Source organism: Ixodes scapularis, unplaced genomic scaffold (genome assembly GCF_016920785.2).
Source record: "Ixodes scapularis isolate PalLabHiFi unplaced genomic scaffold, ASM1692078v2 PGA_scaffold9__187_contigs__length_104089568, whole genome shotgun sequence".
In the NCBI taxonomy this organism is placed as follows: Eukaryota; Metazoa; Arthropoda; class Arachnida; order Ixodida; family Ixodidae; genus Ixodes; species Ixodes scapularis.
Genome location: NW_024609884.1, coordinates 62758339 through 62786287, shown reverse-complemented (window position 1 = coordinate 62786287; position 27949 = coordinate 62758339). Strand labels below are relative to the sequence as shown.

The 27949-nt window shown below is 45.7% G+C and overlaps 1 protein-coding gene across 2 annotated transcripts in view; it reads right to left on the bottom strand.

Moving 5' to 3' along the window:
* Positions 1 to 27474, bottom strand: part of LOC8038527 (huntingtin) — a 209288-nt gene extending 181814 nt beyond the window's left edge. Inside the window, exons 1-12 of one of the 2 annotated variants that reach the window (XM_040504714.1) lie at positions 27456 to 27474; positions 26256 to 26339; positions 25001 to 25121; positions 24069 to 24208; positions 18759 to 18900; positions 18059 to 18200; positions 14550 to 14707; positions 12294 to 12480; positions 10160 to 10228; positions 7861 to 7992; positions 6262 to 6371; positions 2063 to 2282 (exon numbers count right to left, since the gene is read on the bottom strand). In XM_040504714.1, coding sequence (XP_040360648.1) covers positions 2063 to 2282; positions 6262 to 6371; positions 7861 to 7992; positions 10160 to 10228; positions 12294 to 12480; positions 14550 to 14707; positions 18059 to 18200; positions 18759 to 18900; positions 24069 to 24208; positions 25001 to 25036 — 1336 coding nt within the window. In that variant the 5' untranslated portion in view covers positions 25037 to 25121; positions 26256 to 26339; positions 27456 to 27474. Of the gene's footprint in view, positions 1 to 2062; positions 2283 to 6261; positions 6372 to 7860; positions 7993 to 10159; positions 10229 to 12293; positions 12481 to 14549; positions 14708 to 18058; positions 18201 to 18758; positions 18901 to 24068; positions 24209 to 25000; positions 25122 to 26255; positions 26340 to 27157; positions 27394 to 27455 lie in introns of those variants that run through there. The other variant, XM_029978929.3, reaches the window with a different exon arrangement.
* Positions 27475 to 27949: the final 475 nt, after the last annotated feature.

Below are 27949 nucleotides of genomic sequence, written 5' to 3'. Positions count from 1 at the left end.
GGGTCCGAACGTCAGCCGCACAACTGACCGCTTCTCTAAAAAGGAGGAGCACGTACCACAATAGGACTGGGTCCAACGGTGTTTATTGGAACACCAAAAGACACACTGTCCCCAAAACCCCTGCGTCGACAAGGTCAGATGAAAAGGCTCACCCTGTCGACACTGTCCCGAGAGCGCAGTCCGGAGCGGGCAAAGGAACTCCTCCCGCGGATGCGATAGAGATCGGACGTGTCGCGAAGGACTTCCGACACCAGCTGTTCTTCGCTCTGGGTTTCCGTATTAACGGTGCGTGGGCTGTGATGTGTGTTGTGTGTAGATAAAACGATAGGTGCGGTTCGCTCCACGAGTGATATGGATATGGTTCCTTCCACGAGTGGTATGAATATGGTCCTTTCTACGAGTGATATGGATGACGTACAGTATCCAAAAGCATCGACATACTCTGACAGGCAGTCTTGGGGAACGCCACACGTCTCCCTCTGGAAAACGCTAACACTGACATTGTAACGAGGTCAAAAAGAGGCAGCAAAAAATGGAGGAAGCAAAACAGAGCCAAAAGAGAAAGCCAACACAGAAAAGTGAAGGGGTCAGCGTTAGCGAGTATTAGAGAGGGAGGTGTGTGGCGTTTCCCAAGCGTCATACTAACACATTCCGTACGAATCTACCAATAGATCTTTCGGTATTTTCCCACACAACGCCTTTTAGCGCAAGCGAAATAGGATATGCATCGCGTCACTGTAGTCGTACCATGCTATGCTCAGCCAAGTTTAGTGGGCTAACATTCAGCTATATTTAGCAGGACGAAACTATGGGTCACATGGTCGGTGCCACTGAGTTCCGTGGTCTCGTAGCTTGTGCCGCTATATGTCATGTGACCATGCAACATGTGTAAGATTATGGCAGGCCACATAGCTTACAGTGTCATGTCATAGTGCCATGTGGTGTCAGGTCGCATGACATCATACTGTAACATGACTTGCAATGCGAAGTCATTGTGTTCCATAGCATCATGGCATCAACGTTATAAGACCTATTAACGTTGGGTGTCAAGTTGTGGTGCACGTGAAGTCACGTCACATGAGCATATTGCAGGAAGTAAGGTGACCTGACATTGTGCCACTTGATGCAACACCTGAACCAGCATGCCTTTAGACTTTGGCTGCAGCTTTGGTGTTGCATCTAAAAACATGCTGCTCTTTGTTAGCTCTTGGGGAGGGCATACCTTTAAAAAGTCACCCATTTTATTGTCCGGGGAGGAAGTGCCACCTACCCCCAGATATCCCAAACATCTTTGTTTTTTGGAAACAGGGACCAATGGCAGCACAAATTTTGCGAGCCAGTGTGAGTAACTTTTGTTGTCTGTTTGAAAGATGGCACCAATAAATGATGTCGTCCTTTGACCGGGTTGCCGAGCTGCTGCAAGATGAGGATTCCGACTGGGATACTGATGTGTCGAGTTCACGCAAATGTTCCTCAGGATCTGAGGCTGAAGATGATAAAACACAGCAGCTAGTGATAAGAACACCTTCCATCTCCGCGTCTATTCCAACCTCGCGGGACATCATTTTTGCTTCGAAGGAAGCGCTCGAGCTCAAGTGAATGGCGCAAGCTCGTTGAGTATCTTCATCTACTTTCTAAATGCCAATATTTGTCAAGTCATTGCGGATAACACAAACCTGTACGCATGTCAAAAGTTATATCTTGTGACCATGCGTCAGGTGACACGATGTCACATGGCATCATGTCATGCAACGTCATGATGTCACACTGATGACGTCCAGTGAGAGTGACATCATCATTCTGTTCACACGATGATGTCACAATGAACCTTTCAAAATGCCGGTACCATAATGAGAACTCCGTAGCGTGACGAGCGTGACAACAACATTGTGGCTACATGCCATGGACACGAAAATGCTCAAAGCTGCTATGCATTTTATAACAAAGGGTGCAGGAAAGTTGAAATGTAGCTAAAGAGTGAACCAGCGGTTCGTGCTACCCACAAGGAAAGTGCCTGACCCCTTTTGGCGCATGCAGCCAAAGAAGAAGGGAGACGCCTCACCCTCGTCCTGGCCAACATGCAGGTCCAGGAACAGGGCCGGCGGGTAGAGTAGCAGCACGCGCGTGAGGCAGCCCATAGCCAGCACCTTCACGCTCACGCGCACCTGGCAGTCGGGCATCACCACGCCACTCATGCCCGTCAGGAGAAAGGACGACGCCAGCAGGCGCGCACAGTACTTGAGTGCCACGTCTTCGTCCAGGTATAACCCAGGGTTGCCAAACTGTCGGAAGAATTGGCTGTTAAGCAGATCAAACGGCAACTCTTATAGAAATGAGACGTGCGCACTATATTAAGGATAAGGTTTATTCCGCAATACAAGTCAGTGACCCGGTAGTACACTCCCAGGTTTCAAAGACATAAAATGTAACTGAATTGCACATCGACACAAAGCAATAATATAAAATTACTAAAGCATGTGCTATCATGTTAAAGAGGCAATATGCATTACACAAAAACTCTGACATTTGCCAACATATAAATAACATGCAATGCAATGAAGTACTAGTGTTTACAAACAGTTGGCATCATCCAAGAGCGATAACATCCAACAAAATTTAATTGGCATACTCAACGTAACTAGCATGCAGCGCGAGTCTTTTTGTTCAGCTTGGCTCAGTTGAGAGGCACAACTCGTTTTACCCTTTCCTTCCTTTGTTTTCAAGATTATGGGTTCTCAAACTCAGTACCAGGGGACCCGGGGATTCCCCAGACTATCTTTGAGGGTTCCCCAAGCTCCCAAATTTCCTCGACCTTCCCTGCCCTGAAGAACCTTTCCTGCCCCGAAGTGTTTCCACAGATAAAGCTCCATCTTAAAGGACACATGCAAAGGAAGAAAACTTTTTTTTTTTTAACAGCCTAGATGGAAAAAGAATGTTATGAAACAAATTTACAACAAAGAAAAAAATTGTTTAGAGCTCTACTTAGGGTGCAAAACGAATATGTAGTTGGCGCCCACGGGAGCTGTTGTGGGTCACGTGATAGACCTGTGCGCCATCATGCGGCGCCGCTGCTGCGCGACGGCGGCAGCGGCGCCGTTGCACCGCGGGTTCAACGCGTTTCTCCACACCGCCACCACTGCCGCCGCGCAAGTTCATCGACTCCGGGGTGCCGCCGCCGCCGCCTTCTGACCGGCGCACAAGTCAATCACGTCTGCTGGCACTTCTTCAGGAGCTTCCTTTAGGTTCTAAAAGTTACTTATTAATCTCTGTTTTTTGTTGCACTTCAAACGAAGATAAATAAGTAACTTTAATTCAGAGATCATAGGAAGCTTCCGAAAAAGCGCAAGCACCACGTGACAAATAGCGGCCAGTCACATGATAAAATAGCAGCCACTTTTCCGCGCCTCCCGCGGGCGTCAATTACAAATTTGTATAGCGCCATAAAATATAGCTCTACAAACTTTTCTTTTTCGCTGTAAATTCGTTTTATGACTTCCTTTTCCCAACCCGGCTGTTTAAAAAAATGTTTTTTTCCTTTGCATGTGTCCTTTAACTGGTCTAAGCTATGAGCCAAACGCTTCCTAGTATATGCAGCATTGTTTACTTTACAATAGTACTGCCAGCCCTGTTAAGGCTAAATCAGGAGTGGAAGATTACAAGGTGTGGGCATGTTCCATTACCTCCCGGTGTGGGCATTTCACCAATGCGCACACCAGGAGGAGTTCCTCAGCTTAGTCTAGCCGGATAAGGGTTTCTCGAAATGAAGAAGTGGGAGAAGCCTTGTTCATGATGAGAGGTTACAAAGGCCTTCTGGTAGATTGTTAAAAGTGGCAGGAACATAATACTGTCTCTGTCTTTTCCCATCGTTTAAATATATTTTTTCAATGATGCGGGCGTTTCTGAGTATCAAATGTTCTGATTCTGTTGGCTATTTTTCTGAAATCACTGGAGTACTAATTATTTGTTAAAACAGCAAATTTAACAACAGTTTTAAACAAAAATATTCCTAAACCACTCATTCCCTCACATTTTCTAAAAATTCATATTTTGAAACTATGTTTTTTACACATCTATGTATAACAGAATCAAGTTGGTGTTGTCTGTATTTAGGGCATGTTCCATTAAGAGTGATTCCATTGCACATGAGAGATTCTTCCACCAATTGGCACACTTTGTGCCGATTGGTGGAACGAAAATTAAATGGACAGATCATTCATGAAATTGAATGCTCATAGGCTACTTAGTATATACACCAAGTTACGTAATTTTTTGAGCTCTGGTAGCTGCAATAATCAATTTATAAATTTGGATCATTTTCATCTGGCGACCATGCAACACTGCCTAAGTTAGTCACACCCTGGTGTCCACAAACCATGTGATAATGAACGCTCTCTCATTCTAGGCGCCCCTATGATCGCCCAAGCTCTCCTCGCCACGGTACGGTCAAAACTGCTCACGCAACTCGGCAACCCGAACGCTATTCTCACACTCGCCCCCAGCCTGTTGACCTTCCACCATGCATGCATCTGCGAGATATTCCCGGACAAAGGTGACCACGGCGAGTTTGTCCGTAACTCACCGTCGCTGGAGCTGGTCGCCAGCGGGTCGCAGACAAAATGAACAGCTTCCGACATCTCTTGATAGTAATCACACTCATCGCTGCTGCGATCAATGTCAAACACTTTGACAAGGCGAGCGATGCCGTAGACGTAGTCGTCACAGACCGCATGCTCGAAACGCGGAAGGTAAACAAGGAAGATGAAGCTCGAGACGCCAAGGGAGTCAAGTCTGTGAGTGCGTGCAAGGGGACGCCGCGCGGGAGGCTAACTACGTCACCAGCCTCCCAGCCACGGCAGCCTTTTCGAATGGGGCGGATCCGAGGGACCCGCATATAAATCGATTTATCCACGAAACTATCGCGCCATTTTCAAAACAAATTTAGCAGGATACTAGGAACATACAATGGGTCCTAGCAGTATAGTTATCTCATATTTTATTTTTAGCGTGTCATTCTCCGTTACAGCCTCGTTGCAATACGAGCTGCAACGGGGTCTCAAAGCGTTTTTCTTCAGCAAACATCTCAGTCTTCCTGCCTGCTTTCCTCTTCGCCACGCGACAACGCAGTGCAGGCGCACTTGCAACCAATCGGCGCGGGAGGCGTCTGCCATTAAATTGCAAACGCTCCTCTATGCTTTTAGATGGACCCCCTCCACAATCTAGGCTCTCTAACCGCCAGCTACCTTATGTGCCGCCATCAGTTGGCTGTTGCGCCAATCAGGTGCCTTTCTATAGCCCCCGGTCACCGTGGGTAGAAATTTCACATTTTTCGTTTCTAACTTTTTACACAAGTTTGTTTAGTGAAATTTTTATATCCCTAGTGCACAATCTTTGGCCACCTCTCTAAAACATTTTAGCTCAATACGTTCACAAATCGATTTATGTGGTCCCTTCAAATAGCCACCTATCCCTCTGACTAGCCCTGGAGTACCCTGCATGAAACCAGACTTTTTTTTTTACCACAGTATGTACCTGCACGCGTGGGTCACATCCACAAAGTGCACGAGTTCAGATGCCAGGGTGTACCCTTAATGCTGGCTCACACACTTGCCACTGCTTACGACCAAGTGCCTTACAACCTTTTGTTATCTCTTACGATGAGAGAACACACAAGTGCCATCTATTGGGCAGCTGCAGAACACTCGCGATTTCCATATATTTCCTATTTGTTTTCCGCATCATTCCTTCTTTATTGGCTCGAAAAACTTTCAACAATGTTAGAAACGACCATTTCCCATAAATGCATCTTTGTTTCATTTTATTTTTCCCACTTCATTTCGACCCGAAGGTTACCGAAAAGACGGCAAGTGAGCAGGCAAGCTGGCGGTAGTTGATCATAGCACGTTAAATTTGAGTCGAAGAAAAAAACACGGGAGGGAAACGTCTCAATTTGGACGTTCCCCTCCCACGTCTTGTTCTCGAAAACGTATCGCTGGAATTACAGTCTAAATTGGTTATAACAGATCTCGATAAAGACCAAAATTTCAATCTGTTGTAAAAGGGGTACGCTGCATGCAGGTACGAAGTTGAACCAATAGTACAGATAGGAAAACTAACCGAACTTCAAGAAGCAATATGTTATATCCAAATGTCCGTTGTAACCAGGGATGTTGCAATGAGTTTATACTGTATTCCAACCTATCCCAATTCCATTTTGTCACGTGGGTCGGCCCGGTGCGTTGCGGGTGGGGGAACCTTGCTCACCACGAGGTCGATCCTGGGAGAGGAGCAAACCGAGGACCTGTCGCCCTCTTCATCTGGCCTCGGGTCCAGCCTTCTTGGGGAGCCCGGATGACGCAAGGGGCTGTCCAGGCCTGCAGTGGGGGCCAGACCAGATACGCGTCGGAGAACAACCCCAGTCACCCAGGTAACATTCTCAACCACTCTAGTCATAGAGTCACCTCCGCCGTAAACTTCCTACCTTCGACGACGCTTTGCCATCTCATACACCTTGAGTGCAGAGGTCAAAGCGAGGCGGAAGGCAAGCAGCCCGTGCTGGAGGCCAGGCGGACGAAAGACATGCACTGCTGTTCTCACCCTGTAGGTGACTAGTGTCCAAAACGTTAAAACTATGGTGACTGGAGCGTGTCTCAGACTGGTGTCCCATCCCGCCCATATGTCAAAAGTGGTCCCAAAGTGGTAACAAATGACGTGACAGAAGCCGGAGTGTCCTGCTGTCGGATGCAGGAATCCTGGCGGTTGGTCGCAGAAAGGCTGGCAAAAAGCAAAAGCGAACGCAAGTGTCGCCGCCGTCACAGTGCCCCAACTCCCGGGAGCAGAAGCTTCTGTGGACTGCCACACTGCAGAGCGGCCTGCAACAGAACAGGCGTCTGCCGCGCCCAGCACCGCAGCTGGGTCACCGCCGGGATCGCAGCTGGCAACAATGTGACCACTTCTACGACTTCATGAAGCAGAAATCAAGGGATTACTTTTTGGGACGCGGAAACACACCAGTCAGAGACGTGTTCCAAGCACCGTAGTTAAAACGGATGCGGCAAGACGATATCGCCTGAGCTTCGCGACACCGTGCTTAAAGCTTGCCAAGTTGTAATTGCACCTGCTCTGTACCGGCCAACAGAATGGCGGTGCCCACGAGACAATCGAGGAACGGAGAGCCTCTACTCTAAGTGTAGTTTATTTAGTGGCTCTAGTTCAATATAACCGTGCCGGGCAGAGTCCACGGCCAACGTGCAGAAAAATTACCTTTTCCAGACCGCAACCGACAAAAAAAAAATAAACGTGTTTCCTTAATTTGAAGTTGGCTGTACAGTCCCCTGCAACATGAAAGACCCACTGGGAGTGCGTGGTCAAGACAGCGCCTGGTGGGGGCACTACGTGCGCTCTGAGCGATTCTATTCTACGCCGAGAGAAGGCCTCACTCTCAGATTAGCTAAAGCGCAACGCGCACTTATCTGTTTCTGGGTTTCGTGTCGCGGCTAAGAGCAATTCGTGAGTGTCATGCTGCAGTTGCATTAAGCTTAAGTTGACATAGTATCTTTATCCAGTAAGCGTGCTTAGGTCCGGTTGAGCCCCAAATGAGTGTCCTCCCCTCGAAGCAAAATAGAATTGTCCGGAGAGCATGTAGCGACACCACCCGCCCTTGTCATGGCCAAGCGCTTCCAGTGGGTCTTTCATAATGCAGGTGACTGTATTTGGTAGCATCTAGCCACGTGTTCAAAGTAATGTTCCGTCGAGCTAATCTACCGAGCAAGCCAGCAGTTGAAATGGGCCCCAAATGCCGTCCAAGCTGCATGCCTCGGCAAGAGGGGGAGAAGGTAACCCTCTACTGGACCGAACACTCACCGAGTAGCTGGGCAGGGGTAGTGCTAGAAAAGTCAGAGTCCTCGCAGGAAGCCACGCTTGCCTCTGAGAAGGGCACATCCTCAGTCTCCGACGGGTGCTCGGACGACGCCCGACTCGCCATTGCACAGCGTCCTGCCAAAGAGGAACCGCCGAGGTTGAGGCTCATTGTTGCCTCGACAACCCCGATATGCCCTGAGACAAGAGTCCAGAGGAACCAAGGGGGTGCTAACTTTCCCAACCCGACCAAAACAAGGTTTTACGAAGATATTGTAGCCAGATCAAAAATGCAAATTTTTCCGAGGAATACGAAAGTTGGTTTTTTCGCGGTTCATTCGCAACTTGTCTTGCACACTGTCGAAATGGGAAAGTTGGTTTACGGTCACCAACAGACTTTTCAAACGTCTTCGAGGTATGGTTACTCGGCCTATAAAGGTAATGTAGAACCGAGAGAAATTTCGGATGCCACTAAACTTCCTGTTCCATTTTGGGGACTTAGGTTGCATCGTCTTCAAGCCAAGACCACTGCCATCAATCGAGTCACCACACTTCTGCCTTTGCCCGTAGCATCCCTACCACATTCCCACGTCCTTTGCAATGGAGATGCTGAACAGGGGCAGATATTACAGTTTCGTTATAGCCACCATGGCCACCTTTTGTTCCGACAACCACCCCGACACAGCTGCTGCTGCTTTCACATTCTTTGGATGTGAGGACTTTCTGTCGACAGACCTAGTAAGAAAGCGACCTTGGCCTGCCGAACATTGTTTTCAAGTGGTTTTAAATAGAGTCATCTTGCTCTATTTGGTGACAAAAATGGCAAAAAGAGCAAGATGACAGTGGTTGAACAAGCTACTGTTGAGGATTGGACTAGTAGGTACTTCATTCTTGAAAGCACTAAAGCTACCCCGCTACTGCTGAAGTCAGCTGGGTGGTGCGATTTCTAGGAGTGGGCTCTCTTCAGACGTTTTTGCATAAACAAAAATACAATGCCTAAAACCAGGCTGGGCCACCGTAAAACAATATCTCACGCAATCGCTTATAAACATATGGTTTCTGGCATTGAATAACAAATATTATTTTCATAACAAAACCTGAAAGTTTGTTGACAGTTTGGCATTCATTTTACTTTTTACCGGCATCTCGTAGTACACACTAGAGCAGGGGTTCTCAAACTTTTTGGTCTCACGAAACCCCAGGAAGCCTCAAATACTATTGCAGAACCCCCTTCTCCCCATATTTGCCAACCGAGAAGCAACAGATGCACAATTGTAGGCAATTTTGTTGTGTTGGGTTCCCATATATCCCCACCATATCAATCGCGATGTCAGTACAAAGTGAGATGGAGGCACTTTGCATGGTCCTGCCGCGCAGCCTGCGGCGGGGGGGGGGGGGGGGGGGGGGGGGGAAGGGGGGGGGGGGGGGAAGGGGGGGGGGGGGGGGGTTGCAATTTGGGTGTTCACGGAACCCATGAGACCAGCTCGTGGAACCCCCGTGTTCCCCGGAACCCAGTTTGAGAACCCCTGCACTAGAGAGTTGATATTAATTGCAGTACAATAAATAGTGGAGTAATAACCACAAAAAATAAAAGAAACTAGATTTCTCCCATCACATGTTGCTGCATCCTCGTTTGCTACACGACACTTCTGACCCTGAAAGTAGAATTACCGATACCATTTTGCTATCTAAATATGCATAGGTTAAGAATTCCGAAACATTGCCCACCTTCAATTGCCATCGGACATCCCGTGACGTCTAACGGGAATCACAACAGCGCGACCTCCAGTATTGGTACCCCAGTCAAGCAGGTTTATAGCAGGTTCTTGCAGGTTTATCGCACCACAAAACCGAAGTCTGCCAAGTCCGCGATCCACGCACACGATATCGGTTCCCATGACATAAAAGTTCATAGCGGGTTCTCGCGCGTTCCTTGCACCGTGAAATGTAAATCTGCTTTGTCCGCGATACGCAGGATAGTTTTCATGACATAGGAGTTTGCAGCAAGTTCTCGCATGCTTATTGCACCTCAGAATTTGAGTTTGCAGGATCCACAATGTGCGGAATTGGTTTCTGATACATGTGAATTTATTATTCCCAGTGTTACACACCATCCGCGATCTGCAGTATCAGTTCCCGTGTCATGAGGTCCACTCTATTATCGAATTTTGCTGTGGCATCCCCAAAGGTCGGCCACCCCGTATATTTCACCACTTATCTTTTTATCATCGGTGGCCATTTAAACGGTATTTTACGGTACGTAGGAAAGTGACCCAAATCTCATGGCACTTGCCATCACTCTTACCCAATGGTGGGTCTTCATTGTCGTCCATGAGCTCAACCTCCTCCTCTATGTTGAGAGACGAACCCATTCCTTTAGGAAAGACAACAGGGGAGGGATCAAAATTCACGCAGGCCCAAGACATTCCGACTGGTCCGAACCCTCTTGGGGCACACAACCGAAGGGCCATGCGAAACAATGGGTTACGTTAAGTTTTCAATTACTGCCAACAAATATTTTCTAGCAATAAAGTGGGTGAACAGCAGCAATGTGAAACAAAAAATTAACATAGAATCTCACCTTCACTAAGGTGGTAGGTCTGTTGAGAACTTGTGGAGGGAAATTAGCGAGAGAATAAAACTCTACAGACACCGCAACACCCCCGAGGAAGAACGGAAAAACGATCTTGATACCAGGCATTACAATTCCCGTGAAATTACTCAAATTGTTTGAATACATCTACAAAGGACAACAGTACCTCCGGCCAGGTTGCTGGTCCTCAAAGAGGGCCACAAGCTCAAATTTTCCCCAAAACGCAGTTCTACGGTGCACATATACCGATAATGAGAAAACCCGAAAATGTAATCGTTATAACAGATTCTCATTGTATCTGGACTAGAAACTGGCAGTTTCTAGTCTAGAAACTGATCGTTATAAGTGGTATATCGTTATATGTAGTATCATTATAAGTGGATTACACTGTATTTTTAAACTTGTCGCATGCGCAACTTTACCCCGAGGAGTTGAGAAAAACTAGATTTTCTCGTCGGCAGGGGCCTGCCCAAATCGGCAAGTTGGGCGGCAGTCGACAGAGGGGACAGCGTTCAGACGCTTCTGCCAAGATAAACGCATGAAAAAATGCCGTCTCCAAATTTAACCAAGAAAAAAAAAGACTTTGCAAAGCATTTACAGCTATTTGTACTGGGGGAGTTTAGAAACTTTCTGAACATGCCGACAGTCAAGCAAAATGGTATATTACCTCCGCTGTCTTGCATTACTGATTTCAGACCCACTCTGACTTAGCCATACCAAGACATATCATCACATTGAGTGTACCTCATTGATGTAAAAGTCCTTAGCCCAGTACATGCAATCTACTACTCAAACTTCCTTGTCAGCAATAATCTCTAAAATTTTATCATCTTTCATTCCTTTTCTATGTCCCAAACATTACTTTTCAATAACGCCACCACCGCCACAATTCAGTGTCGCCGAGGTGCTGCAAACCAAAGTACTCAATTGCCTGGCTCTTTTGCGTCTAACAAAGAATCCTTCGGTTTGAAAAGATATAAAAAAGGTTAAGTTTTATTGTTAGGGATGAGTTAAAGATCAATAAAAAATGACCAGTGCTTGGATACGGTGATTCACTGATGGAAGATGCTGGTGTATAAAAATGTGTTTTTATCAAATAACTTGAATTGATGAATTTGGATTGACTCACTTAGGGTGGACAGGCCAAAAACAAAACCCCCCCATCTTGTGTTATCGCAAAGTCTGCTTGCTCATGTGGGCCACAGGCTCCGCTCATTAGTTAAACTCTCCCAATATAAATGGCTTTAGAGTACCCAACCACACGAGTAACTTTATTTGCATCTAGTTCTCAACATACATGTCGAAGCTTTGAAACTATGTGACTACAGTAAAATGGCATCTTTGAGAAAAATTTGCAACTCGAAGGGTCAAGAAACTGATTTATCGGGGTCCCCACAGTGATGACAGTGAAGGCCTGTTCACACATATAGTGCAGCACTAAAACAGCGATAATTCGGCACTGGAAACAGTGCTGACCTTTGGGCTGAAGCACCGCTTGCTAATACAGCACTAATATAGCAGATGCAAGTGATTTCAGCAGTGCTGTCTAATGTTTTAAACTTGAGATGTTGCAGAAATGTGTCACAGTGCTTATGACTCCCGTGACTTAATCCCATTTGAGATGAATATGCTCAAAGCTGCGTGAAAAGGAACACATTGAAGCACTGGGCTTGCATCAACGTCCCATGTTTCTTGGGACAAAGTTATCTCGCTGCGACAGCAGACAGAATCAGACTCGGCACCAAGAGCGCCTCAATCGCCATACGATCTCAAGAGGACAGCGATTTCAGCGCTTATTACATGGCGGCCTCGTGCCCCTTTCACCCCAGTGGGACGAGGGTCACACCTGATGCTCCAGACGCCGGTCTGTGGCTGGGCGCATGGATGTACGACTGGCTGATTCCACTGGTGCTGAGTAGGGCCTGCACCAGCGGTGGGGGCGGCGTCGTCAGCAGCTGATGAAGCGCTTCCAGCGCTGCTGTCACTACCGACTGCTCTGTGTTTCCCACGTGGTGGAGCAGCAGTTCGTAGATCTGTACGCAGGCACACACACCGTTCCTTTCCAAAAAGCCGCGTTTCACATGCCGAAGCCACACACGAGCAAACGAGGAACCACTTTGTTAACAACCATCACCAACCACCCGGGTTGTCTCAGGACGCACTTCTAGAGATATTTAAGGTCGACTTAAGGGGGGACACTACCCAGAAAAAAAAATTCTGCAAAAAAAGTTGATTTTGAAAAATGACATATTTACATCCACCAACATCTAGAGCAGTGGTTCTCAACCATTGATGTTTCGCGGACCCCTCATGGATCGGCGGAGATGATGGAGGACCCCATTCGTGGTGAAAGGACGGGAAAGGTATAGGTTGATTATTTTAATGACTTATTAAATAGATATAACGAAGGGCTAGTGTGAAGTGGACTTCTCTTATTGACATATACACGAGAAAACTAACCCGAAAATTTGAACGTTTCTTCTCAATCGGAGAAAAGACAACTTTTATTTCCGGGCTTGTCTGATGAGGCTGGGCTTCGCGGAACCCTAGAGTGCCTTCGCGCACCCCGAAAGGGTCCGCGGACCCCCATTTGAAACCACTGATCCCAGAGAGTATTCCCACAAAGTTTAATTAGTTTCACTGCATAGTGAATTTTTTATAAATTATTTTCCGTCCACTGAAGCTAAAGAAAAGGTAGGGTCTGGAGCACTCTGAACGCATTTTACTCCGTTCTACTTTTTGGTATAAATTCCATTTTAGCCAATCTATCATTTGATAATGGCAATACAAGGAAGGCTCATTCTTCACTTTTCCCGACTGAAATTTATTAAAGAATGCGGCTATGGAATTTTTTTGCCACTTTACAGGTGTCTTTTATAAAAAATGTTGACATTTTGTCGAAGACACAGGAGACCAAAAGGTTAACCAGTTTTGCAGAAGAGAAAATTTATAGAAATAAATGAATTTTACAAAAACATTTTCATAGGCGCACTTCCTAGGCATTCTGTTACATATCTAGTGAATAAAAATCTTGAATATCGGAATAGTTTTCTGACGATAGATTAATTAAACAATGTAAGCGTGTTGCTGATAGAAGCTGCTCTACGTTCCTTCCCATTTAACCGTCAGACCTGAAATGTTGTTATGCACCTTCTAGCATAACCACCAGCCTACCCTGTAAATTTCATTATTTTAAGCCAAGGGTTCAAAAGTTTACTCTTCCAGGGGGTGTGTTCTCTTAAGACACATTTTCGCCATCATGGCGCATCACCCGCCACAGATTTTCGGGTGCACGTGCAGTCGCTTGTGTTGACCCAAACCACTTCGTTTAACTTGCTTAAGTCTGTAGTGTCGACATCGTCGTTACGTTTTGTTGAATTTGTTGCGTTGCATTCACTTATGCACGGCGAGGGTCAAATAGATCTAACCCACTTCAAACAAGCCTTTAAATTCAGTTTCGCAAGCTCGGACACCATACTTTAGCACAAAGGTGCGGCTGGGTGGTGCATTTGTTTTGCAAAAATATCGAAGAGCACGCTTATCTCGATCAAAAGTTAAATTTAAAAATCATAATTTTTTTTACAAACCAACATGGAGTTAAGCATTTGTTATGCCAATGCAAAAGAATGTTGTCGTAAATGTATGATTTAACAAAAACAATAAAGAGAGCAAAAAAAAAATCCCGACTTTGCCCACATTCCCTGTTTCGTTCAGTAAAACGCCTCAATGCCCTGCAGGAACGATTTTTCACTTCTAATCTAAAAAGGCTTGAGATTGTACCAAACCATAGAAATGCTGTTTTTATTCGTAGCTTTTGATCAAGGCAAGTTTCTAGTTCGATATCTGGACAAAACAAACTCACCACCGAGCCTACCTTTGTGGCAAATTTCAGCATCGAAGCTAGCGAAACAAAATTTTTGAGACTTACTTAATATGAGTCAGATTCATTTAGCCCACGCTTGACTTTGTATCTGTTCAGCGTCGAAGGTACCGGGATAAAATTAAATAAATATAGCGAAATACTTTACGAATTTCCAGCCACCCCAATCAAGGCAACTAGTCGGCAATCTTGCGACTGCAGGAAAGGCTTCCCCAAACACACCTTCAGAAAGTGCTCCAGGGTGGGGCCAGCCCTGTCTGCCGGTGCAGGCGCCTCCCGGGGGGGCCGGGTGCCCAGGTGGGGGATCAGGTGGCGCAGGCACACCAGCACTCCTACCACTGTGTGCGTTGGGTGCCCCTCCTGAACCGGTAGCACCAGGGCTGAAACCCACACGAGCCGTCTCAGAGACACAAAACATTGCCTAATGACCAGCAAAAGATGGTACAACCGCCAAAGGGGTACATGATCGCCTCAATTTTAAACATAAACATAATGTAAGCCTAGACTCCACTAAGTGAACATGCTGCAGAAAAGTGATTAATTTCGCCGAGTGGCGTTTGCTCGGCATGTAGCGTCGGATCAGTGGCTGTCATACCCTGCTGAAAGCGAACATGCTGCTGGGCGAAGTTTGTCAGTTGTTGGCTGCATAAAACGATGATGGCACAGGCCATCACTGTTATATTTGATAGTGCCGTCGCATTTTATATAGTCCAAATTCTGGCAGCTGTGGTAAATTTACATTTATCACAAATGATTAAAGACCCTGTTACTACAAGTTATTTTAATTTCATTACATTAAGACCTTGTTAGTACAACAATTTACAGCGAACTCAAAAAAAAAAATAGTGTTTGAGTAAACATAACAAATAAAACTGTTTGGGCCAATGGATGTGATGGGAAAAGGCGGCTACACACTTTATTTCGTGTATACGTCAGTGGTCTCGGATCACCCAGAATCAAGCACAAAATTAACCCAAGACAAGTTTCCTTGCTGGAAGTCGCAACCCCTTTCGATGTCTGGACAGCCACTTGATGCCAATCTTTGCCAAGATCCTTTCCGAGTCTCAATCAGAGAGAGCCTGAAGTCCCCGACCATATCCACACCCATCTGTCTCTGTCAGCAGTATGACAAGTGCGTTTTGACTGAGCTGTAACTTCCCTACCGTCAGCCTCCCATTAGTGAAACCAATGGAATCTCACATAAATGACCACCATGTTGGACAGCGGAGCATTATACACGATGGCTTGCATACTGTTTCGCACGATCGATTTTTTGGGCTCAACCATTACAACAATGGTGCTTGTACAACAATATTTTTTTGCCAGTCCTGCAGAATTCATTGTAAAGGCATTTTTATTTTACTCCAACAGGGTTCTAGTAGTGTACTATTTATTACAGATGCCAGAATCTCGGATATGTGGCGTACAACGGAAGTATCAGCATAGAAATTGCAGCAACACAGAAGTTTGTGAGCTTCTCCCTCTTTTTCTTTTTTGCCTGAGCAGCTTAGGTTTTCACTAAAACTTCCCCGAAAGAGTTTGGATGCCGACCATTTTTGATAGGACTAAAAATAAAGCGAAGTTTGAAACTGTGTTATTTGATTAGTATTAAAAATGTGCCAGTTCTCTCAAGGTGAAATCATTTTGTGGGCGGTTTAACCAGAGCAGCACTTAAATTATGATTAGAATTGGCTGCTTTAAGGTTTCTTTTTCCAAATGAACACTCCAGAGTCAGCACCAAAGGGATAGCGGTATTGTAAATAAATACCCATTCATACACAAAAGTTTTATCCTCAATTCTGGTTTCACCAAGGCAAACACTTGGCCAACGAGTAGGACCCCATTTGTAGCAACAAAAAACAAAATCCCCACCAACAAAATGAGGACCATGGGTCATGCATCAAAAAAGCATGTTGCCAGGAAAAACTTGGAGACTTTTCCAGAAAGGTGACAAGCCACGAGACAAGCGGTCACCGGGCTACACAAGTGGGTGGCTTGACCGCAAAACCCGTTCCCCGACCGATGAGCCCTCTCTGGTGCACGACGGGCAACTTTCACCCCAGCAAGGCGTGGCAAATTTATCAAAATGGTACAACTGGCACCGCTGGGCCACTGCTGCAGATCACCCAATCCCCAACTGGGCACGCCTGACCCAGAGACCCACCCGACCCCTCAGCGTCCATGGGTAATAAATTTAATTACTTTTTTTTGCAATTTGTAATTGTAATTCATTACTTTCGAGTAAGACTGATTGTAGTTGTAACTTAACTACCTTCTAACCTCAAGTTTGTCAGGCTGGATCTTCTTCTAAAGAGTCACTGCATCATTACCCATTGCCAAAGGTGACCATGGATGCACAGCTGAGCAACTGGTGAAGCCAGAGCATGCACAGAGGGGCACAGAAGGTGTGCTCATGAAGTGAGTGCTTTTCATTGTCAGGACAGAAAGGCTGATGCGATTGTGATTTGTATATTGAATATGTTATGACGACTCATGCCGGTCATTTTCAGAGCAATTGAGTTTGAGCACCTATTAGATTGCTTTGGCACCTATAAAAGCTGATAGATCTCTCTTATTTTGAAGCGCCGCCATAAGAAGAATGTAAACAATCCCGGAGCCGACGCAAAATGATGAGACAACTTATGGTCAAAACTCGGTTACCCCAACATACTGCTAACGAAGCGGGAGAAAGAAAATAAAATGTGATGTCTTTGTAAAATTAGCGCAAAGACAAGGGAGGAAGAACATAGAGACAGGATAGAGCAGTACTTACAACTGGTGTTTAATACCAGGTGAGAGAAAGACAGAGAAGTACTGACAGTTAAAAGCGAAGGAGACGCAAATAAAAAGCATGAGAAATTGTCAGTGAGTGAATAGGAGAGACAGAAAGAGCAATAAAAAAGAAAGAGACAAAAAAAAGGGGTAAGGTCTTATCCTGATGGCTGGCCACGCTGTCCAAAACGACAGTGACCTCCAAGACACGGGGAAAACCGTGGTTCATGTTCTGAATCGCTAATACTTTCCCAGTGACCATATCACAATTCTTTACATTCTGTCGCCTGGGCCGCACCCAGCATGCCGCCGGACTTGGACCTCATGGACACAGATCAAGGTATTGCCGTTCTTTCTCCGATAGGAACACTGACTGACCACTGATGAATACACCTCCTTTTTTTTATAATCATGTGCACCTCGTAGTTGTAGCGCTTCTCTCCCACCCCTTCTTTCACTGACGATTTCTCATGTTTTTTTTATTTGTGTGTTTGTGTGTGTGTTATTTGTGTGCTTTTTAACTGTCAGTACTTCTTCTGTCTTTCTCTCACTTAGTAGTAAACGCCAGTTGTAAGTAGCGCTCTATCCTGTCTCTATGTTTTTCTTCCTCAGTCTTTGCACTAATTTTACAAAGATGTATAGCCAACTAACCCACCAGATGATTTTAATAAAATGTGATGACTGTAAAGTGCTGTATACTGATAAATCCTCAACAGACAGACAAAGAATGGGCAGATAGATTTCAGTGCAAAAAAAATGTTATGATATTAACATCATTGATGTGAAGTGTAGATCTCCAAGGAAAGTAACTGTAAAGTATTACCTCCTGAAAGTAATGCATACTTAGAATTAATTCCTTTTTGTGCAGTTGTCATTGCACTTGAGAAGCAACTGAGCCAAGTAGACAGCGGTCCACCCCGCTGCCCTGGGAGCACCAAGGGAGCTGGGCCAGGACGTACCAAACAGGTCGGTGAGCAGCCAGAGAAAGAAGACGTTGGGCTTGCGTGAATACTGACAGACGGTCACCAGGGACAGAGCCGCCGAGCGACGCACCAGCGCCGACGGGCACGACAGGTTGGCCAGAAACGTTCGCAGCAGCATCTGGGCCCCCAGGAAACAGTATGCTTGACAACAAACACCTTGGCCCCAAACAAACAAACACCACACCCAAAGAAACATTCATCTTCTCTCCCACTTATCTCAACTTCAAGTTTGAGAGTGTACAACGGACACGGGGGGGGGGGGGGGGGCTGGAAGCAGGGAAGAATATCCTAAGCTTTCAAGTGCACTCAGTGCAACGAATCTGGGAAGAGGGCATTTCTGGGCACAACATGACACAACACTGCAGCAAACACCAATGTGCCCTCACCCTAGCACCGTCACGATGCCTGCAATATATCTTTGTCTGGCGCAATTAACGCGCCCTCATTTGTGGCTTCTCGGTTTTCGCCCGACAACATTGCACTCGTGTCAAGGTAAACACACAAACACCCATTCTGCTGCATGTCACTCTCCCGTTTGACAGTCGCCAGAAGTTTTGACAGTAGAGAAGTTGGGCAACCGGCAGCGACACCCGCACAATCCTTTCTGTCTTGTTTAGCCGGTTTGCCGGTATGGCAGCGTAGCTAGCAAGTTGGACCAATGCTGCGTGTCAAGCACCTTGATGTCCTTGTCGTTGGTGAACTGTCCCAGCACGGGCATCGCCCGCACCAGCGTGTTGGCCAAGGCCTCCTGGACAGCCTCCTCCTCTGACCGCTGGCTGATGTGCACCAAGCAGGGCAGCAGGTTCACCGTGTAGGGCCTGGGCAAGCCCCCCCAAAGCTTCTTCACTCGCCCTAATGTCTACAGATTTTGAGTTGAGCCGGGTAAAAGAATAAAAAATAAAGTACCTCCATCTGCTTCCGCGTTAGCATTGCAGACTTTTCAATCCCACTGCATCTGTGCACGGTAGCCACTGCATCATCTCCCCGCTATTGGGTGCATTGCCATACCCTACGACGTACAGTCGGGTGCAAAAGTTTGCGGGGCATGGGAGCGCCAGCCGAAAAGACTGGCTGTGCCTTCTCATGGCACGTTGCCGCTCTCAAGACTCACGCTTTGCGCATGCGCTTCCTTCCTTGTTTGCGGTCATGCTTTTTTCGCTCGCTTCCGTTTGACACCCACGAGATAACAGGGACTAGCGCAAGGTGCCGCAAAATGTTATCTGTAGCATATGTGCGAGCTCCGTCGCCCATCATGGTGGCTGGGGCAGACGCGCAGCACGATAGCTGTCATAGCGGCACCTTGCGCCGGTTCCGGTCATCTCGTGCACGTCGGGCGGAAGCGAGCAAAAAAGACACGACTTCGAGCACGAAAGGGAGCACATTCTCGAAGCGTGAATCTGGAGAGCAGCCGCGCGCCATCAGAAGGCGCAACTAATTGTTTCGGCTGACGCTCCTGCGCCCTGCAAACTTTTGCCGACGACTGAACACCTCAGTTGTTCCAACCTTTTGTAAAACATTTGGTGGCAGTTCCTAGCTTCAGAGACTAAATTCCCCTGCTTAAAACATGTTTTTTTTAGTTGGGGCACCTGACTCGTCCGACGTCCCTTGGAACTTCCAGTCACTAGTCTTGACATTTAGAATCCTATAGCCCTCTTTTTTTTCCTGATTCTTGCACAAACTTCACTGGACCCATTTCACTTGGAGCACAATTCTACATTTATGCACGAATCAACCCAAAGCATGTTCCAATGTTTGCCACCGTGCTATCTCATTGACAATTTTGCCAACAGAAAGCAAAGATGAATCCCACGACTCTAACTTACCATGTAACTTATTAAAACATTGGTTTGGGCTAGTTGGTCCATGGTAGGTATAAGGTTTAAAAGAGAGAACAGACAGGGACAATAGGATATAACACAAACGACAGGGACAGGCACTACTCTCAACTGATTCATTGCAAGACCGTTTAACGCTTATATACGCAACTCATCTTCCCTTTACATATCAAACAATGCCAACAACCAATAAAACACTTTACAGACACCCATCTAGATAAATCACTTCTTTATCTAGTAGGCTAACAGATGGCACGCTGATGCACTTGTCATTCTTTTTTTTAATAAAGAAAGCCTCTATAATCTCCCGTTCTATTTTTTCTTTCACTTTTTTCAAGAACATCATTGACTGTAAAAGCGGTTTGCAGCCACCAACGCTTACAATACTCAGAAAGAAAATACAGAGTGGGAGATTATAGAGGCTTTCTTTATTAAAAAGAAGAATGACAAGTGCATCAGCGCGCCATCTGTTAGCCTACTAGATAAAGAAGTGACTTATCTAGATGGGTGTCTGTAAAGTGTCTTATTGGTTGTTGGGGTTGTTTGATATGGGGCAGACAAGTTCTGCATGAACAGTCTTGCAATAAATCAGCTGAGAGTACCATCTGTCCCTGTTGTTAGTATTATTTCACCTCCCCGTCCATTTGCGCTTTGAAACCTTATACCCACTACCGTATTTACTTGCACAATGAACACACTCACGTAATGAACGCACCCCCCAAGTCGGCTCTCAAAATTTGGACTTTTTTTTTCACTCGCGTATTAAATGCAAACACACCCCACTCAGACGCCACGCGTGCGAAATGAATGCACTTTTCTATCTTGGTGCAGCGAGGTTGCGAATGCATGGGCGAACAAAATTGCAAAAGGCATTAAAAAAATTTAAAAAATCCAACGGAAGCAAGAAAAAAAAAACATAAAGAGGAGCGCTTTTTTTTTTTTTTTTTTTTTTTGCACAGCGCAGTCTGGATTTCTTTGGGTTGCGCGCCATAAGAAAGCGAAGCGGAGAACCCCTCGCCTAAGCAAAGCGTACATAATGAAGGCATCCTGCCCTCGCCTTCTCCTCGCACTTTGGAAAGAGAAGCGGGAAGCCCTCGGAATGAACACACTTTTCTATGCATGGCTTGTACGTGACGTCACCAAAGAGTGCTCCGATAGCCACCAGAGAAGAGGGAAAGGAGGAGCTCCCCTCTTACCAAGATCCTCTTTTGTGTCTCCGCGATTTTCACAGACGTCGCCATTCTCCTCCCAGAAGATTAACCCGTTACTCAAAATTCTTACAAAGGCAGCTTCCCTCTCCCCCTCTTATATGGTGGTCAAAAGTATGCGATGTGACGGCGGTGCAAGCCATGTATCCTGGTGCAGCGAGGTAGCGAATGCATGGGCGTGGGCAAACAAAACAGCTTGCGAAAGGCGGCAAAAAAAAAAATCCATAGAACTAAAAGAAAAAAACAAAAAAAAAAGCTTTTTTTTTTTCTTTTTAAAGAAAAGCGGAGAAGTCCTCACCTATGCAAAGCGCACAAAAAAAACAAAAAAGACTAAAAGAAACTTTTTTTTTTTTTTTTTCCATCGCAGTTTGGTTGTGGATTTGCGCCGCACCGTGCGCAAAGAAATAAGTAGTTATGCCGACTTTTGGGGATAAAAGGTCCATTTATTCTGCGAGTAAATACGGTAACTTAAGCTACAAATACCAAAAGCGCCAAGGAACGAGATAAGGAAAACTAGCAGTGCGCTCTCCTATCTTGACCTGACCCCTGGCACATTTAGGTAGTATTTCTGTGATGTAGCAATGAGCCGATCCTTCCATTCTAATGCATTCAACTTAAGTTAATTAGGATTGATAATTGCCAACTATAGAACATATTTAGACCTCAAAAAAAAATCTTAACATGATTTGAAAACTTCTAGAAATCCTGCCACCCCCAAAACAGCAATCAACCACCACATTTAGCAAAAAAAAAAAACATTCAATTGGCAACACAGCCGTAGGGGGGCACCCAATGCTGACACACTGCAGCTGCCACAACAGGGGCACATAGAGAGTCTGGAGCAGTGTCATCCCCAGATTCCCCCTGTGCCTGACGACCATTTGAGTTTGAGCCCACCTCGAGCAGTGGATCTCAAACCGCAGTCTGCGGAATCACAGGGGTTTGCACTGACTCGGAGATCACTCCACCGAGGAAGCGCGAAGCACCGAAGAGGGTTGAAATCGTCAGACCAAATATCTTGACAGCTAGACTAGAGCCCTCACGAGTCACAGCATACTCTCGCTGGTTCCTACAGTGTGGGCCCAAGAGATCAAGTTCACTTGAAACAGGCTGCAAAAATCAGTTTCTCAATGCATCATGCTGTGATTTAGTGAAGAGGTGTGGCTAGGTGGTGGATTTTTTGTGCGAAGTATAAAATGAATTTGCCTCGTTCAAAAAAAGAAAAAGAACCTGTTTCGGGAAATCTGAGGTGGCATTTTGCAGAGTGATTGTGATTGATTGGGTTTTAGTGGTGCAAAAGCATCTGAGGCTTATGTAAAATATTGCTAAAAAGGGTTAGGAAGAAGAAACCACTTGGGTAGCAGGTGATAGGATATAACTATGAATATGAGCTGTGTATAAGTGTAAAAGGTATGAACAGGAGTTCATCATTACTAGGTGTAAAGAGGCATCTCATTGTACTGCTGTGAAAAGTAGTTACGGCGTTGTGGGACATATGCATTGGACTCAAGTAAAATATAAAGTATATGGGGCCTAGCACCCAACAAATAATAATATTGTTGCCAGAGATTATCTTGTTTTGCAGGTGAGCAACGATGGGGCTTGTGGCTATATTCTATGAAACAAGAGCTTTTAACACAACAACTTTTTTTTAGATTGACAACAACCACTTTTTAGTGGTACGACGACATCCACCTCAGTCTCCAGCAATATCCTGGAGAAATCATTCCTTTAGTCAAAAGTGTCTCCTTTCCAAAAATGATTCTGTCTATTGTTGGCACGCCCAGTATAATTAGGGTGACCAGACATCCCGTTTCGGGCAGGACCACTGATCTCTATGACAATTGCTGGATCGCGCTTCCCCGCTTCGAGCCCATTGCGCGATTGAGGCCACCGGTCGGCCATCTTACGAGTGCTGCTGAAGCGTTGTCAAGGCGGCGATCATGTGACCTTTGCCTCCGTTTTCACGTGACCTACACACGGTAACCATGGTAACTGTCTAGGCTTGACAGCGCTAGAGCATATCTCGTAAGATGGCCGACGGTAGCCTCATTTTCGGTGCGGGGAAGCGCGATCCAGCAATTGTCATAGAGATCAGTGGGCAGGACAGTTCCATTTTAGAGGTTTATTTATATTGTCCCGTCATTTTGCCTCGAAAAAGTCTCATGTCCCGTTTTCGTGAAAATGTGCAGTTAAAAAGTCAGTGCTAAGTGAATGGAAGAAAACCAAAAAGAATGTTTATTCCCTAGAGATGAAATATTGTAAAAATAAACCTACTATGAAAATGTTACCCCTCATACAGCACAATTTTTAGCTCTTTCCCTCATTCATCTGCCAAAAAATCTGCCAGACTTTTCTCGTATTGTAGTACAGGGTGTCACAAAAAAAAAAAATTTACAGGGGTTTTTGTACCGCAAAAATAAACTAGGCACCGCCAAACGCTCATTCTCCGCCCAAAAGTAGCGCAAGTTATAAGTGATTTTCTGAAGATTTAAATAGGAAAATGGCGGCCGACGGAGTTTTCGAATACATGGGGCTCTATGGCACCAGAAACCGAAAACGGGCAGAAATGGGCTCCATTTTCCCATTGAAATTTTCAGAAAATCACTTATAACTTTTGAATAGGGTATCGGATCGGGCTGAGACTTTGGCATTTGGTTGTGACCTCTAGCGCTACCTTTGGGCGGAGAATGAGCATTCGGCGATGCCTAGTTTATTTTTGCGCTGAAAAAAACCCTGTAAATTTTTTTCTTGTGACACCCTGTACTACTGAATTTGACATGTTAGTTTGGCCACAAAGAAACAGTGACGAAAGTCACTTGTCCGGTTCAGGAACAATACGAGTTTCTACGCTGAAATGACTAATAGCACAATTTAATTTTAGCCCAAGATTGTGGTCACCCTGCGTTTAATGGAAAGGAACGTTGGTAGTGATGCCCTTGCCTGCATTTCTGAGCCTTGATCAAGTGGCACAAATCCCCAAATTTGCCAAGGGCCACCCTTAGGCTGCGACTCTGGCCATTCTTCTTGATCTCCTTGTACAGCTCTGCCTGCAAGCGTCCCAGGTGCGAATCCAGGAGGGTCTGAAATGGGCACAATGCAACAAGGGTCCTAGTTTCTCAAAGCTGTGGCGCTATCAACCTCGTGACACCAGGCAATCATACGAAGAGTGTCAAACATTTCAAGAAATGTAGTGAAACAATCTCTAGAAAAAAGTGGTGACAGCTAGATTTCCATCTACCGATTGACCCGTTGTACGCACAATTGCAATGCTTAAGAAATGGTGGGTTTTCATAATTTATTTTTATTGGCACTCCGGTTTATCATGTAACGTGGTCACATTAAGCCAGTGTCATGTCACACGACATCATGCGGCAGTGCCACACAACGCTGTGACATCACATAACTCGATGTGACATTACATTACACTACGACTTGACACCCAACGTTACTAGATCAAACACTTTGTCGACGCCCTGGCGTCGTACGGCACCGACTTCCCACCGCGAGTCGCGGAACACGGTGAAGTCATGCGATTCGAAGTCGTGCCATGGACAAACACAAAATCCGAGTTAGCTTCCATTAGAATGTGCATTAAAACGAGAATTCGAAATACATGGTACCACTCCAGAGTTACATGGTGCAATGTCTTTGGTGCATTCCAAAAACAGCTGGGGCACATAAAAGCAAGGAGCTATCATTCAAGTGCACTACCAAGGAGCGCATAGTTTTGAAGGAACTGAACTAGAAAAGATGACTTCCAGCCCAAGGTTAAAACTTGTGCGAATATGCGCGATCACGTATAGAGTCCGAGACTGTCTCCAAGAAGCTTCCCAAGCGTCGGAACATAAGTAGATGAGCCGTGGGACACCCACCTTTATTGTACGGTTCAGACATTCGTCAGCCACCATGCGCACATCACTGTCCTCATCGTCGCAGCAGAAAAAGAAGCTCTCCACCGAGATCCCCAGCAGCTTGGGGAACTCCGAGTAAGTCCTACAAAGTAGATGACACCCCATGTTTGCCAAGATCGCAAAAGCAAACACTGTGCAAGAAATGTCGGATAAGATGGGCCTTCAAATGCAGGTACGCAAGGCCTCTTGCAATGAGGATGACGATTATCCCAGTTTCCGGTCTGCAGACTACAGACGTTTAAGACTCAACATTCTACGCTGCGCGGACTATCCAATAGTGCAAACAACATAACAATCTTTTTTCTTTTTTTTTTTCAAATCACTCGATATTGAAGCGGTTGTCACACTGCGCTCATAGACCTGTTGCAAAACGTACAGCACCATTCGTGGTGCCAAGAAGAATGTTGGGAGTGGCGTGTACAGAACCAGTTGTAACAGACAACAGAAGCAATGGAGGAAATGCAGGTGAGCAATGCAAACTGTGCTACCCTCTCTCTCTCTCTCTCTTCAGTACCATGGGGCAGTTGCTGCAGGGGCAGAGTGCAAAGGACTTCACGTGCTGCCTTAAGAGATTTCTGCCGGAAAAGCTGAAACTTAGTGCATCGCTTTTGCTTCCCTGTGCCCCCGCTTCGGCGCAGCAAGGTAGCTGCACCAAAGTGGACCATGTTGATCAAGCATGATAGCAAAAGCCCCACAGCTTGCGGTTACAAAATCATTACTGCAGGTAAATAGGGAACTGTAGTCTTTCAGCAACCCCGGCTGCATTCAAAATGAAGAGAATTCACTTACTTCCATTTCTTTTAAAACAATTTGAATTATAAAAATAATAAAAACTACATGAATAAGAGTGTACATTTATATTGTTTTATTAGTCAGCACGGAGTGCTATTTGTGGGGGAACTAACGATGCATCATTTTTAACAAGAGTAACACAGAGATGAACTAAATACAGAGTGCAGACTGGACCAGGTGTTGACTATCCAAGCAAAACAGTTTCCTTTCGTCCAATATGTGCTCTTGTAGACTAGATACAAGGTGCAGACTATTGTCCAAAAAATAAGGTAAAAGGTGTGAAAAAACAAAACAAAAAATCAGAGTAAGACAAGATAATACAATGGAAGAAAAAATATGGGGCATTTTTGACCAACATGAGAACATTAAAAAGGGTTGCCCACAGCTGACAGGGATATGAAAGATGAAACAGCCAATGACATACCGTATGCTACTGGTGCAAATTACATCTGCAATGTTGCTACAGTGAATGATCTTCTCTTTCTTAGTCAGGACAGTTTCTTTTTTCCTGAAAAGAAGTTGAGACTGTTTTAACATGCGCACTGGGTACCATAAAGCTCCTCCGAAAGAGAAACAAATATTGGCTGGGGGTCAACAGTTGGTGGGTGTGCAGTTTGCCTTTGCAGGCATACATAAGAACATTTACGCTGTCATGCACATTTTCATGACCCAACACAGGAGCAAGCTCTACCCCCAAAACCTTTTAACCAGAGAATGACACATTGTTTTGGTGCAACCGATACTGTGAGCAAATTTCACTCCGCTCTTTCTGCTACGGGAATGTGCACAGTCCAAGGCAGTTGACATCAAGCGCCAGTCACAAGCCGGACCTGAAGCTCGGCAACGCGAGTCTCAAAATCAAGTGAAGGCAACTGGTCCATTGAAAGGTAGCAGTCGCTGGCAACATTCAACAGACAGCCGGGCACTGATCGAATCTGCAACAAACACGACACCCTGGGGGCTTGAAAACAGCCCGCTTCGCCAAGAAGCCAATCGCCCGAACATTCGGCGCCTCGTTCTTTTAAACAATTGCCCAACAGTGTCCGAGAACGAGCCACTGAAGAAAGCCTGCTACAACCTCGCTGCCTGGGAGTGACAAAAAGCGTGCAGTCAACAGAGTGCCAAATCTTCCCTAGGTATTCGGGCGCGCGTTTCCAGCTCCCCGACACGTCTCAAACACCGCCGAAACAATCGAGTCCACCCAGAAGAGATGTCCATTTCCAGACGTCTCAGGCACTTTCAGGGTCTCCCAAACTCTGATAATTCCAAAGATAGGCAAATGCGGTGATGCGTTATTACAAAATTGGCTTAATTAAAACGTCTTACTTAAGTAGCGGTTCTTCGCCTCCTGCAGACGATTGAACGAGCTTTAAAGCTTCGAAAGACTTTACTAATTTTTCTATAGAAGCCATCGCTTCTAATAGTATTATATCAATAAGACCTTCTCCGCCTTAAAATCGGTGGCATACCCGTCTAACTAAATAACTGCAAAATAAATAAATCGAGAAAGCAACAACTTGCTCCTCCTACTCCCCGTAACTCGCCGCCATCTTTTTCTTTCCGTGCTTTCCCCTGCCGGATAATGAAGACACTATTGACACACAGAAAACCTGCAGCAAACTACCTGCAAGCGTGTGACCGAAATTCTATCGGTCCCTTTAGGGATAGTGTACGACAGTGAACTGTAATATACACTAAGATTTAAAAATACAACGTAACTTATAGGGTGTTTTTATTTATGGCCTTCAAAAACGACTTCCGGTTACTACGCTTATTTGAAGCACGGGGTAAACCGAAACCAGAACCGAAAACCGATGAAGAGTGGAATTTTTCAGGTAATTGTAAACGAAACGAAACCTGTCGGTGAATTGAAGCCGAAGCAGGAACAAAGCCACCGGTCACATAAACAGATATGCAAGGGGCAAGGGGGGCTCCTCACCTGTGCGTTGCCATTTTGAGCAATGCTGCCGCCGCTGAACGGCCTAACGTTTCAGCCATGTTGGGGTGTGCTAAAGGCGCGTCAGTGTGTGAATGGTGCAAATGTAGACCAACCCCGAAAGGCAGTAGCCATGACAAGTTATGTGACGTGTAGGTGGACCACAGTGGCCACAGCGAATG